General features: G+C 37.2%; 1 protein-coding gene across 1 annotated transcript in view; it reads left to right on the top strand.

Moving 5' to 3' along the window:
• slc35f1 (solute carrier family 35 member F1) overlaps window positions 1-12,660 on the top strand; it is a 100,695-nt gene that overhangs the window by 47,894 nt on the left and 40,141 nt on the right. The window contains exon 2 of the mRNA XM_016295795.1: window positions 2,918-3,093. Within this exon, the coding sequence (XP_016151281.1) occupies window positions 2,918-3,093 (176 nt within the window). The remainder of the gene's footprint in view (window positions 1-2,917; window positions 3,094-12,660) is intronic.

The raw sequence follows: 12,660 nt of genomic DNA, 5'->3' as shown, positions 1-12,660 counted from the left end.
TATATATATATATATATATATATATATATTGCACATTTTGGCTGAGAATCTACATCCTAAAATATATATATATATATATATACACACACACACACACACACACTTACATACACACATATATAGCGTTGAAGTGCATTACAAACATTTCTGATTTCTTGTAAATATAGCAACTTTTATTTTTAGGTAGCTTCTAATCCACTTTTCAATTACCTTCTAAAGCGTAACATTCATTTTATTATCTCTGTTGTACTAGACTAAGAGGATTTTTTATGAAAGGTAGGACAAACATAAAAAATGTTTTATTGTCCCATTTTCTTTTCCACCTTGTCTTTGACGGTGTACCAATGTGGCAGCACATGTTTTTTGATAACGCAGTTCCTCTTTCATCTTCCTGCATATTGTCTCTGGAACTAACCTGTGTGCGTGCCTCATTCGTTACCCATGTGTGTGCGTCGAGCACTGGCTGTTTTCGTATGCGCTGTGTTCACTGGGGAGCTGGATGGGGTTTTTGAAGAGAGGGCAAGTCCCCTACATTTAAGCCCAGTTGATTGACAGTTCATTCCCTCACCCGGTTCCGCACGCCTGCATTTCCTGCGCTCTCCTCAGAGCTCTGATCCTGCCAATTGGACTGTCACACACTCAGACACACACACACACACACATACTACACCTACAATTAAACATGCCCTATCGTATTGGATTCTACTAGTTGTTCCCACTAACCACCACCTGTAACTAACCATCTGGCACCACCCAGAAAATGGCAAATCTGACAAATTGTCTTGATGAATTATGGGAAGCTGGTTTGTGTATGACAGCTGGTGTGATTTTATCATCACTTAAATCCGACGGGAAGGATGTGGCGAACAGCTCTTGAAAGGCTTGCTTGATGGGAGGTCAACAGTGTTGGAAAGTTACTTTGAAACTTGCAAAACTAATCTACTAAATAAGTACAGCCCATCTCTGAATCATTTTTGGGGGAAAAAATTAGATACACTTCAAGCTACTAACAAAAAAGCAGCTAATTACATTATTTAGAGGGACAGTATTTTTTTATTATTATAATTAACCCATCATATACTTTTGAACATCAAAAGTTAATATTTTGCTAAAAACATATTTCTAGATATAATAAAATGTGATGTATTTATTATATATTTATGACATATTTATTTACACTTTTGTTTGATTTTAATCAAATTATATGTTATTCAAACATTTTACTTTCAAAAATCATACATTTGACAGAATCTTACTGTATGTAGCGGTCTTGTCCTGTTAAATTTAATATAATTCTTACTGATATGCTAATATAACAACATTTCAGAAATTAAGAAATACTTTTTAAAATATGTCTAAAAATATTTTTCACAATATTTACCTTTTTGCTCAAATAAATGCTCTTTTTTATTTTACCATAGTAAATTTCCTCTTTTTTTTCAATGCGAACATTAAAAAGTATTTAAAAAATGTAGTTAAGGTTAGTGGCATTGATACTTTTATTTATTTTCTCCCCAACACAGAAAATCATATCATAGGAAACACTCTGTAAATAACAATCTGTTGATAAAAAATTGAATGTGCTTCAAAAAGAAATAAAGTGTTAATTGACCAGAAGCATTTAAACAAAGAAAAGTGTGTCTTCTCCTTGCTTGGTAGCTTTTGCTTGGTAGCTTCTCACAGAGATACATATTGTGTCCTCATAGTATTAACACCTTTTCTTTGTTCACACTTTTTTGTTAAGGTATTTTTATCTCAACTTGCACACAACACATGTATATGAAACAAAGGGGAATGTAATAGTGTATATTGGCAAAATAAATAAAGGAGAAAACACTTTTTGTATAATTTGTTGTTGACATCAGAGGTTGTGTATGTCCAATTAAATTCTTACAGAACAAATTCATCTGTCACTCAGTAAAATTTAAACACTTTTTATGAGCAGGATCAAGAACCATTATTCTACAAACCCATTTTTCTCCTTGGGTCTCCTTGAGATTTATCATTGGGTCCCTTTTCTCTACTTTTAAAGGAATAGTTCATTCAAAAATGAATATTTGCTGAAATGTATTAACCCCCAGGCCATCCAAGATGTAGATGAGTTTGTTTCTTCATTAGAACAGATTTTGCTCACCAATGGATCCTCTGCAGTGAATGGGTGCCGTCAGAATGAGAGTCCAAACAGCTGATAAAGACATCACAATTATCCACATGACTCCAGTCCAGCAGTTAATATCTTGTGAAGCGAGAAACTATATCATTAAGATATTTTTAACTTCAAACTATTGTTTCTAGCTAAAATATGAGTCCTCTATCCATAATATTGCTTTCTCTGGTGAAAAAATAATCTCATCTGAATCAAGGAGAGAAATAGACAGATCAAGCGCTGTTCACAAGAAAAAACAGTCTAAAACAGTAAACAAATATGTTGGTGGATTTTGATGTGAGAGGACAACAGGGGATGGACTTTTTCACTGGAGGAAGTGTTATTATGGATTATGGACTGTTTTGGCGGTTTAAAGTTAAAACGACTTAATAATAGATCTGTTTCTTACAAACACATAGTTTTTCACTTCACATGATGTTAACGGATAAACTGGAATGGTGTGGATTACTAGTGGATTATTTTTATCAGCTGTTTGAACTCTCATTCTGACGGCACCCATTCACTGCTGCAGAGGATCCAGTGGTGAGCAAGTGACGTAATGCAAAATTTCTCCAAATCTGTTCTGATGAAGAAACAAACTCATCTATATCTCGGATGGCCTGAGGGTGAGTAAATTTTCAGAGAACTTTAGTTTTTGGCTGAACTTTTCCTTTAATGTATCCTTCTGTCACGGTTAAGGTCACACAGTACAGTACAGGTTTTCTTTGGATCTGTGAGATATGCAAATGACTCCTGGATTTCCGTCCACAGAGAACTTCTCCTCACGCTGGCCCTCGGCCAGGTCTTATCACTGCTCATCTGTGGGATTGGCCTGACCAGCAAATACCTGGCGGATGATTACCACGCCAACACCCCGGTGTTCCAGTGCTTTCTGAACTACATCCTGCTGTTCCTGGTCTACACCACCACACTCGCAGTCAGGCAAGGTAAGGGCGGCTCCTCCAGGTTTCTGTGCAGTTTAATAAAACACTGTCAAATGGAAACATAACGTGAGGTTATCTGTAAGACAAGGTGATGATAAGACCATAGAAACATAAATTTTTTATGAGAGATGGGCAGAAAAAGGTTATTTGAAGTTTTTCCATTAAATTTCTCTGTTCTGTCTCGAGCGTGACCTCTTCTGGGACTCTGGCAGAAACTTTCAAAGCTACTAGCCTGTTTCTATTCAGAAATATGTCAGTCAGGCTGTTTAGATTGCGGTTTTTCTTTAAAAAAAGAAAAAAACAACAAAAAGGAGCTCGGCCTTTGATGCTTGTATTTTTAATTTTTTATATTTTTATATTATTTTATATTGTTCAATTACAGACAAATTCTCTTATTCTCTTATATTTTATTTAATAAAAGCATAAATGCATCATATTTTACTTTTGTCATATTTTTTCCCTGAAGTAAACTTAGAATGTCCACTTATTCTTTTTAGTATATATTATATTTAGTATATATATATATATTTTGTATATATTATATTTCATGTATTTGGTTTAGTATATATTATAAATATTTACAAATGATTTACATATAATTTATTTTATGCATGGACTGAACTAAGTAAATGTGGACAAATACTCTTTCTTTTGTTTATTTTATAGTTCTAAATGAAACATAGGAGTGCATAATAAGCCCTGTCTTAATGTTGATGTAGTAATTATACGTTTCATATTTTTCAGCATTTTCACTTCACGTCTAGATGGCAAGTCAGGTTACAGGTGTCGTGCTCCGGTTTTATTTCCTAATTGATTTCATGTTGAGCCTCGTGTCCAAGCAGCAAGCTTTGACACAATGTTTTCTGGCACACTTTCAACAGGCTAAGAATAGAAATGGAAAAGCGTCGTGTTCTGAGCTGAGAAATATGCCAACTCACAGTCTATTTATAACAGATCACATGTGATTCCCTGACTAACACACTCTTTTTATACAGAAATCAGGTTGTTTTAATAAGCTCCTTTAGGATTATTAATGGAGGAGTAATTTTTTGAAGGCTAAACAGGACCATAAATGATTTTGGATGAAAATCTTTGCTGTGCTGGAATCGCCAGGAGCTTTCATACTTTTAGACTATAAATATTACACAGAGTGCATGATTCAGATTGGTTAATCAAGCAAATATTTTTGTATAATTCTGCTAAACTCTATATTTGTCATTTGAAATAGAATATTTCCATGAAAAAGCAAGATTTCATGTCCATTTAATATATAAATGTGTGTGTGTGTATATATATACAGTGGGGAAAAAAAGTATTTAGTCAGCCACCAATTGTGCAAGTTCTAGTTGTGTAAATTAAATTATATAAGTGTAAATAGCACACTAATATATGCATATTATTTATATGAATGTTTGTTGATATATATAATAATTTTATTTTTGCCATTAATTGTAATAATCCAGTGCGATTTTTGTTTGACAACAGCCAGATCTATGGTGACCGAGAAGTGCAAAGCAAATCACAATTCTGAAAACAAAATAACAAATTACAAACGATATATACATATTTTGTATATATAACAATACATTGACAAAATATTATATACATTATTTTAAATATTGGTGCAAATACACATTGATTTACGTACATATACATACATATGCATAAACATTACCTAGGTTTAGATTAGATTGCCAAGGTGTTCTGAGTGCTTCTAAGATGTTGCTAGGGTATTCTGAGTGGTTACTAGGGCTTTGTAGGTAGATGGTAACATTTGGGGTTTAATGGGTAACTTTCCAATATCCTTAGTGGTCATTCTGTCAAGTTTTTGTCATAGTAACTTTTTCGCAGCAACTTTTTAACACCCATAATGCATCATTTTAATTGACAAGCCTTGCTGAACCGTATTTTGAAGCATGCGAACATTGCTCGCGAAGGCTGCGTACAAACTCATTATTTCAAGCACGCCGCTCTGAGCGAGCCGTCGGCGGCCCCTGCCAAATTGGCGCAGTCTCTTTGTTCTACTCCAGTGACCAAGGAGTTGTGTCTGCAGCCTCGGTAAACATGGCCACACGCTGCAGAAAACGGGCAGGGAACGTGAGCTTTCAGGGTAACGAGAGGGCAACAAGAGCAGCTGCCTGTCAGACGGTCCGTGTCCACCAGCTCCGGCCAAACAATGATGCTCATCTTCTACAGTCCGACAGCGTACAATAGCCTCGGTAAAGTGAAAGTTGCTTTTCTCATTTCCTTCCCTTCCCGTCATCTCTTCTCACCTCTTCTGTGTAGCTTGTAGCAGTCGTGACCCTCGTGCTCTGTTCAAATTGGATTTAAACCACGGCGCTGCAGAACTGGAGGAGGAGTATGGTGGGAAATCAGTCTCTCTCTCTTTTCTAGTCAAAACTGCATCACTTTTTACCGGTGGAGACATAATGTGGTTTCCTGTACTAATGCAGCCAGGCAGTTATTAATTACTCGAGGCTAATGCTGATGGCTGACAGAAACGTTTCGAGCGACAGCGTTTTGCTCTGCTGTTCGTTATTAAGCCTGATTCATATTATGGCAATTCCAGAACACTGCACTCCACTGATCAGAGCCAATATTAAATACACCTTGTCTAACTTTTAATAAATCTAGAAAGATTTCGATTGCTTATGCCAGCCAAACCTCTGAGGCAGTATTAGTTTGGTATCATTGAGATATTTTGAATTTATTTATATTTTTATATTTTCTGTTTTTATTGTAGTTTAGTTATGTTGTGTTTTTGTCATTTCTATTTGTCTATTTATTAATTTAATATTATTATTTATTAGTTATTAATTGTTTTTCATTTTTAGTTTGAGTTATTTTAATACATCAAGTCAAACTAATATATATGTCCAATGTTTCATTGGAAAGTAGCTGACATAAAGTAATATTTTTAAACATTTTATTTTACTTCAGTTAATTTGTTTTAAGTACTAGTTATTTTTATACATCGAGCTAAACTAAATAAAATGATAAATGATGCCTTGGCCAAATTTATTTTATTTAGCTGACATAAAATAAATGTAATTTTAATTATATTTTATTTTAGTTAATTTAGTTCAATTATTAGTTATTAGTAATGTTAAATTAAACTAAATAAAAATTATTGCCATGGCAACCAGATGAAATAAAAATTATTTTATTTCAGTAAATTTAAATAATAAATGTTGCCTTGGCAAGTAGCTGTAATAAAATACATTTATTTATAATTGTTTTATTTTATTTCAGTTAATCTATTAAAAAAATGTGTTACTTTAATACATCAAGTTAAACTATAATGATAAATGTTATATTATTATAATATTATATTTTAGTTCATTTATTTGAAGTAATGAAAATATTTTTAGCTAACTATAATCTTTGAAGAACCTTTGAAAATGAACAAGCGCTATAATTTTTTGATCCCAGTGGGTATTTCTTTTGTATTTTAAAAGAATAGTGTTTTCTAATGCATCTGCTTGTTTCAGATATAGTTTTCAGACACTGATTTCATTGTATAAATGGTCTTTTGATAGCGTACTGTATCAAGTAAGCTGCATTAGTATCAAGTTTGCTGATGTTGAAAGATAAAAATGAAAGAATAGCCTCCCAAAGCATGGGAGAAGCATTAGTGTATGCGAACAGTCTGTCTGCCCGGTGTGAGGATGCAAACGGAGTCAGAATAGCTGTTGTTCCAGCAGGACAGTGTCTGCCCAGCATATGGCTCTCTCTCCTATTGTTTCAGGAATAGAAAACAAATGCATCTGCATGCCAGAATTCTTACCAATCTGTCAGCGCTGCGCCACGGCTGCCAAGTGGGCGCTGGCAAAGAGAAAGGAGTGCATGGCAATAACGGTTATAATGCTGAAAACAGTGGCTGTGAGGGAAGTGGTAGGAAATCATGTGTGAAAACTGCACTTGTTTTTTAACGGCTTTGGCTTTGTTCATACCTCAAAGTTTAGTGCTGTCCTAAATGCCACCCTCAAACTATTTCAGTGACAAAATGTTGCACTGACTGATAGGTATTTGTTTATTTATATACACTGTCTGCATACCATTTCATTAAAAGTAATATAGACTAAAATGACTGAATATGACATGAAAACATATTGACTAAATCGTCTGTAGTCTCCTGGACTTCATGGGTGTTTTGTTAAGCTAAGACAACTAGACTGTAGGACAGGTTCTGTTGCAGGTGTAGAGTTCCATTTACTCAGTGCCTATTGGCCATGAGCTGTGGGGGCGTGGTAGTGAAGAGCCCCGCCCCCTCACATTCATCACTGCCATCTGACATTACAAGCTTGTACAACATGCAATTGTTACTCTCCCCTACAGAGCTGCATTCAATAAGCTAATTAATCATTTTGATGTGATAGCCCTGATATTGATTTTACTCTGCTACGCTTTGTTTTTACGCTGCTGTCTACACACGTCTAGAGAGCTGACATCAGGAACCTTTTGAATCGCTGATATCGCAATTATATTTGAGATGTTTCGGAGCTTGATTTCCTGGTGGATTGCAACAGCAAAATCAGTCAGTTTTATCTTTTCACAGCTTGTCTCATCCATTTGATTTGAAAACAACTTGGGATCAGGTTTTAGAAGGGTTTTGCATCTCAAAATGAATCAATTTGAGCCAATTATGATGCATGATGGAAATGAATGGTAATGATTTTGAGTTCACATAATTCAAACTGTTAACATACAGCATTTGCTACATGAGGCTTTTTTGTTTCAAATGCTTCCTGAATAATTTCATTTTGTTTTTAAATGTTTAAATTCTAAAATTTAGTAATGAAAAAGCATGTCTATTTAATTGTAATCTTTTACAGAATCGTTTATATGTTTTTACACACTTATACAATTCTACAATAATTTATTAGGCTAAAAGTTTAACAAAAATTACGTGTTTAGGACCCTATAAAATGTATAGAAAAAAAATTTATTTTTTACTGAATTCCATTTTAGTTTTTTCATTAAAATATTTTTGTATTAGGCTATATTTTAATGCATACCTGCAAACTAGTCACTTTTCGGCAAAATTTGCCGTTTTTAATCAAAATATGTCATCTATGTGAATTCTCTAGATCCGAAGAGTTTTTTTTAGGGTGCTTTGCGTGCTTTTGAATCGCTCTCACGGTACTTTTGATGTCTGATCTGTCTGCGAGCTGCCGCTTCAAATCGAACACACTTCATCTCACAGCCGGTCCGTTTTGACGGCACACTTACGCTCACATCCGCATGTAAACATGTCGTCGGCGTGGAAGTTCTTCATTATGAGTTAAACAGAAACAAAGTTCGCAATTTGTAATACAATATTAATATACAATATTGACTGTTTTTGCTCAAATTCGCTGATGAAGTTTCAATCAAAGCCACAGTAGGACTGTTTTGTGTCTCCGAGCAACACAGCGGTGTTTCGATACTGAATGAATCCACGTTTTTGAATGAATCAAGTGAGTCAATGATTCAGTAACCCATTTATAAAGACAGTAGTCACTTGCCTCGTTTTTGAATGAATCAGCCGTTTAATGACTCGCTCATTAAAATAGCAATTTACCGTCTGCTACTGGTGGTATGGTTTCATTTTTAAAAGTATTGCATTTAAAAGAATGTGAACAATCTTTTAAACAAAAATATTTAAAACATTCATCTTATAAAATTATTTATACATTTGAAATTTTGTGGTGTAAATGCGTTCATTTAGCTTCATTAAACAGTCTGTCTAAATACATCTAATGCCACTTCAGATGCAGCTTCTGTTTCCTCTGCAGTGAAAAGATGGAGTTTGTTAAAATTTGCAAAAATAAATTACTTCACTGCTCACAAAGAGAAGTATGAACACCGATGACAACAGAGTTGCACTGTCCAAAAAGTTTGTGGTATAAATGTGCTTTTTTTACTTGAAGCATATGTTGTCTTTTTCCTTTATTTTGTTTTCAGAGGGCACCAGAACACTTCATTTACATGTTAAATTCTCCCCCAAATTTTTTTTGATGCCCCCAGACCCCCCTACAAGGTTCATATTTACAACTATGTCACCTTTTTGACCTCTTGTGAGTTTGCAGGTATGTAATGGTTAAATAAATTTAAAAAAACACATGAGACTTGTACAGTTTAACGTCAATTTATTCATCAATTAACATTAAAACATAAATAATCAAGTATTCATCAATTAACATCAATTGAAACATCAATCATCAATTCATCAATTAACATCAATTAAAAGCTTTATTTTTTCTCCCCAAATTCTGTCATTTACATTTAATTTTTTCTCAGAAATTCTGTTTTGTCTGTTTTAATTTTTCTTTATTTATGATTTAATATAAATTTATTATCAAAAATGTAATCAAATGAAAACATAAACCATTAAAGATGTAATTACCTTTTTAAAATGTAATCAAATGAAAATTTAACTATTCATTTCATTTTTGTCCAAGTGCTTAACAACAGTGGTTTACTGTTAAAATAAAAACATGAAATAAAAACGTTTAAATTCCTTAATAATTGAGCGTGTGTAGAAGATGAAATATAGAATAGCAGTCTTTTTGCAGTTTAATATTCACAGACACTAGTCCATATTACGATTCGATATCAAGTTCATATCAAGTTTCCATCCCAACTTTTGATTTATTCAACTGTATTTTGCTCAATTCTGTGACATTCCATGTTATACTGTAAATTCCATTTTTATTACTGGATTCTGTGATTCCATCTGCATTAGTGCCTTCAGATGCATTTCAATGCCCTGTTGAAATACTTTTGAAATTGTAGGTTAGGAGGAGGCCTCCGCTTTGTGTTTGCAGTCAATTTGCAGCATATATCCATCACACCGTCTTCATTATCTCCTGCAAAATTGAGTGCAAGGATTGCTGGGTAACGTGTGAGCTCAGTGCTTTGTCCTCTGCGTTGATGATTACCCCTGAAAGCTTCTTTATTGGCTTTTTAGAGGCCAGCTGTATCCACTCCTTCTTACTGACAGATTAGAAGTGTTGAGCTGGCAGGAGTGAGGGAAGAGATTTATTGTTTGCATTGCTACAGCGCCTCGACTCTCTCCTGTTCCCCCCATGGACAGATAATCAATAAACTGTGTCCACATGATGATGGGGCATGCATGTATCCTCCTCGGCCGGTGTTGAGTGTGAATAAGCCATTCACGGCCACACACACATATATTCAATGCAGCTTTTTGTGAGTGAGTCTATGGGTTTGATTCCTAGCGAACAACACGCTTACGGATAAAATGTATACCTTGAATGCATTTCCATAATTTTCGCTTTAGGTGAAAGTGTCTAAATGTAGACAAAACACAGTATGTCTGTAAGCACGGATGACCTACTTACTACATTTGCCAAAATGTGCAGTTTATAATATGCGGGCACATACTGTATCCCACAATGCACCTTGAGCACCCATTTACAATGTGATGAATAAATGAAAGCAATGTTAGCTTGGATTTTTACATAGAATTGAAATAGCCCTGTCAAGCTTGAAATAATAATCCAAAAATCTATGTTTAATACAGTTTAATGAGCCTTTAGACAAAATCTAAAGAAAAAAAAAAAGAGAGTGAGTATCATATTTGATACATCAGGCTTTTATGACTTATATACTGTATATTATATATATATGAGTTTCCTTCATATGCAGTATGGCCATGTAAATATTTCTTATTTCTTAACCCTTTAACTGTCACCCATCCCCTCTAAATCCTAATCTAATCATGACAAACTATAGATCGTTGGAAAGGTCTAAGACTCCTAAATAGATATTTTACCAATGTTTTTGTAAAAAATTATGTAGGAAAAGTAATAGATTAATTTATGACAAGAGTGCACCTCAAAGAATCTACATCATAACAGGAGTTCTGACCTTTGTAGCAAAAAGTCTTCGTTGTTGCCTTTTTCTCTGTCACACTTTAGAAATCATATCAATTGAAAACTTTAAATCTCAAAATTCATCCTTTGAAACCCATTTTAAAATCAAACATTGCATTACCATGAAAATGGTACTGTCACGGTCACGGTGTGTGGAGGCAGGCAGGACGACGAGGACGACAAGGATTCCAATAATGACTTTTAATGTAGACACAACAAGGCAGATTCAGGAAGGAGAGACACACACACACACTCGGGGTAACGTTCACAATAACCGATAAACCAGAATACCAGAGACAGGAACTAATATAGGGCAGATAACGTGGAGCAGCACAATGAGGTGATTAACTAATAATTAGTATGGGCTAAACCAACAAAAGGGGAAGAAACCACTATAAACAGTCCACAGGGGCGTTATATTACTCCCCCCTCCCGGAAGGTGCATCCTCACACCGTAGAAACAGAGGGAGGGGCGGAGGGGGACTAGGAGGAGGACAAAGCAGTGGATGTGAGATGGTGACGGGGAAGGCAAAGGGCTGGCAGGCAGACCAGACAGGTGGAGGTTCCGGCGGAGGACGGCCTTCCAGGAGAAGGACGGCTAACAGAGTCCAGGGAGGTGACGATGGAGGGAGGAGCCAGGGAGACGACAGGAGGGAACCGGAGCAGGAGGAGGAGCCAGGTGGGAGCCATAATAGCGGCCCACGGTGGAGCTGACGGAGGGAGGAGCCATGGAGGAGGAATGTCCACCAGGTGGTGGAGGAGCCCGAGGCGGAGACAGAGAGCCAACAAGCCAGGGGGCCAGGGTGGAGCCGAGGACTCTGGCTACCGAGTCGGAGATCCGGAGATCCACGGCGGAGCCGAAGCGACTGAGGACCACGGTGGAGCTGGCGGGAGGAAGGAGCCCAACGGAGCCGGTGGGACAGAGCGACGAGGTGCAGCCAGAGGAGGGGAGGCTAGAGGCGATGGCGGGTCGACGCCCGACTAAGGCGGAGCCGGAGAGACGAGGGAGCCCGGTGGAGCTGATGGATCGATGGGTGACGGTGGAGGCGAGGGAGCTAGGAGCCTAGGTGGAGCCACTGGGTCTACGGGCCGAGTCGGAGTCCGGGCCTCGGAGGCTGGAGGCAGAGATGAGGGAAACTCCAACCCCGGCGACGCTGGAGGATGGCAGTTCCGCGGGGCTCGCACCGCAATGATGGTGGGCTGAGGGCCAGCAAAGGGGCTGCCAGATGACAGCGGTGGAGGAGGCTGGAGCGGGTGGGAGGACGGGCATTTTCTAGGAGCAGGCACTGGAGTTCGCTTTCCTGGGCTGAATTGGGGATCAGGAGCCCTTCCCGGGCTAAACGAGGAATCAGGAGCCCTTCCCGGGTTGAACTGGGGATCAGGAGCCCTTCCTGGGCTTGACAGGGGATCGGGAGCCATTCCTAGGCTCAGATGGGACTACCAGCACCCACTCGATGAAGGCGGCGAGGCTCTCTCGAGGACCATCCCCGGACAACTGCGTTCGTGTGGTCGTGTGGTGTCCAACTTGAAAAACTGACAAAAACCGGAAAAAACAAACGAGGGGAAAGACGCCGCTATACTTTACTTAGTGTTTGGTTAGTCTGTCACAGTCACAGTGTGTGGAGGCAGGCAGGAAGACAAGGATTCCAATAATGACTTTTAATGTAGACACAACAAGGCAGATTCAGGA

The sequence above is a fragment of the Sinocyclocheilus grahami genome, unplaced genomic scaffold (genome assembly GCF_001515645.1).
Source record: "Sinocyclocheilus grahami isolate Dianchi unplaced genomic scaffold, SAMN03320097.WGS_v1.1 scaffold340.1, whole genome shotgun sequence".
NCBI lineage: Eukaryota > Metazoa > Chordata > Actinopteri > Cypriniformes > Cyprinidae > Sinocyclocheilus > Sinocyclocheilus grahami.
Note: the sequence above shows the minus strand (reverse complement) of the source record. Positions and strands in the feature narration are given on the sequence as shown.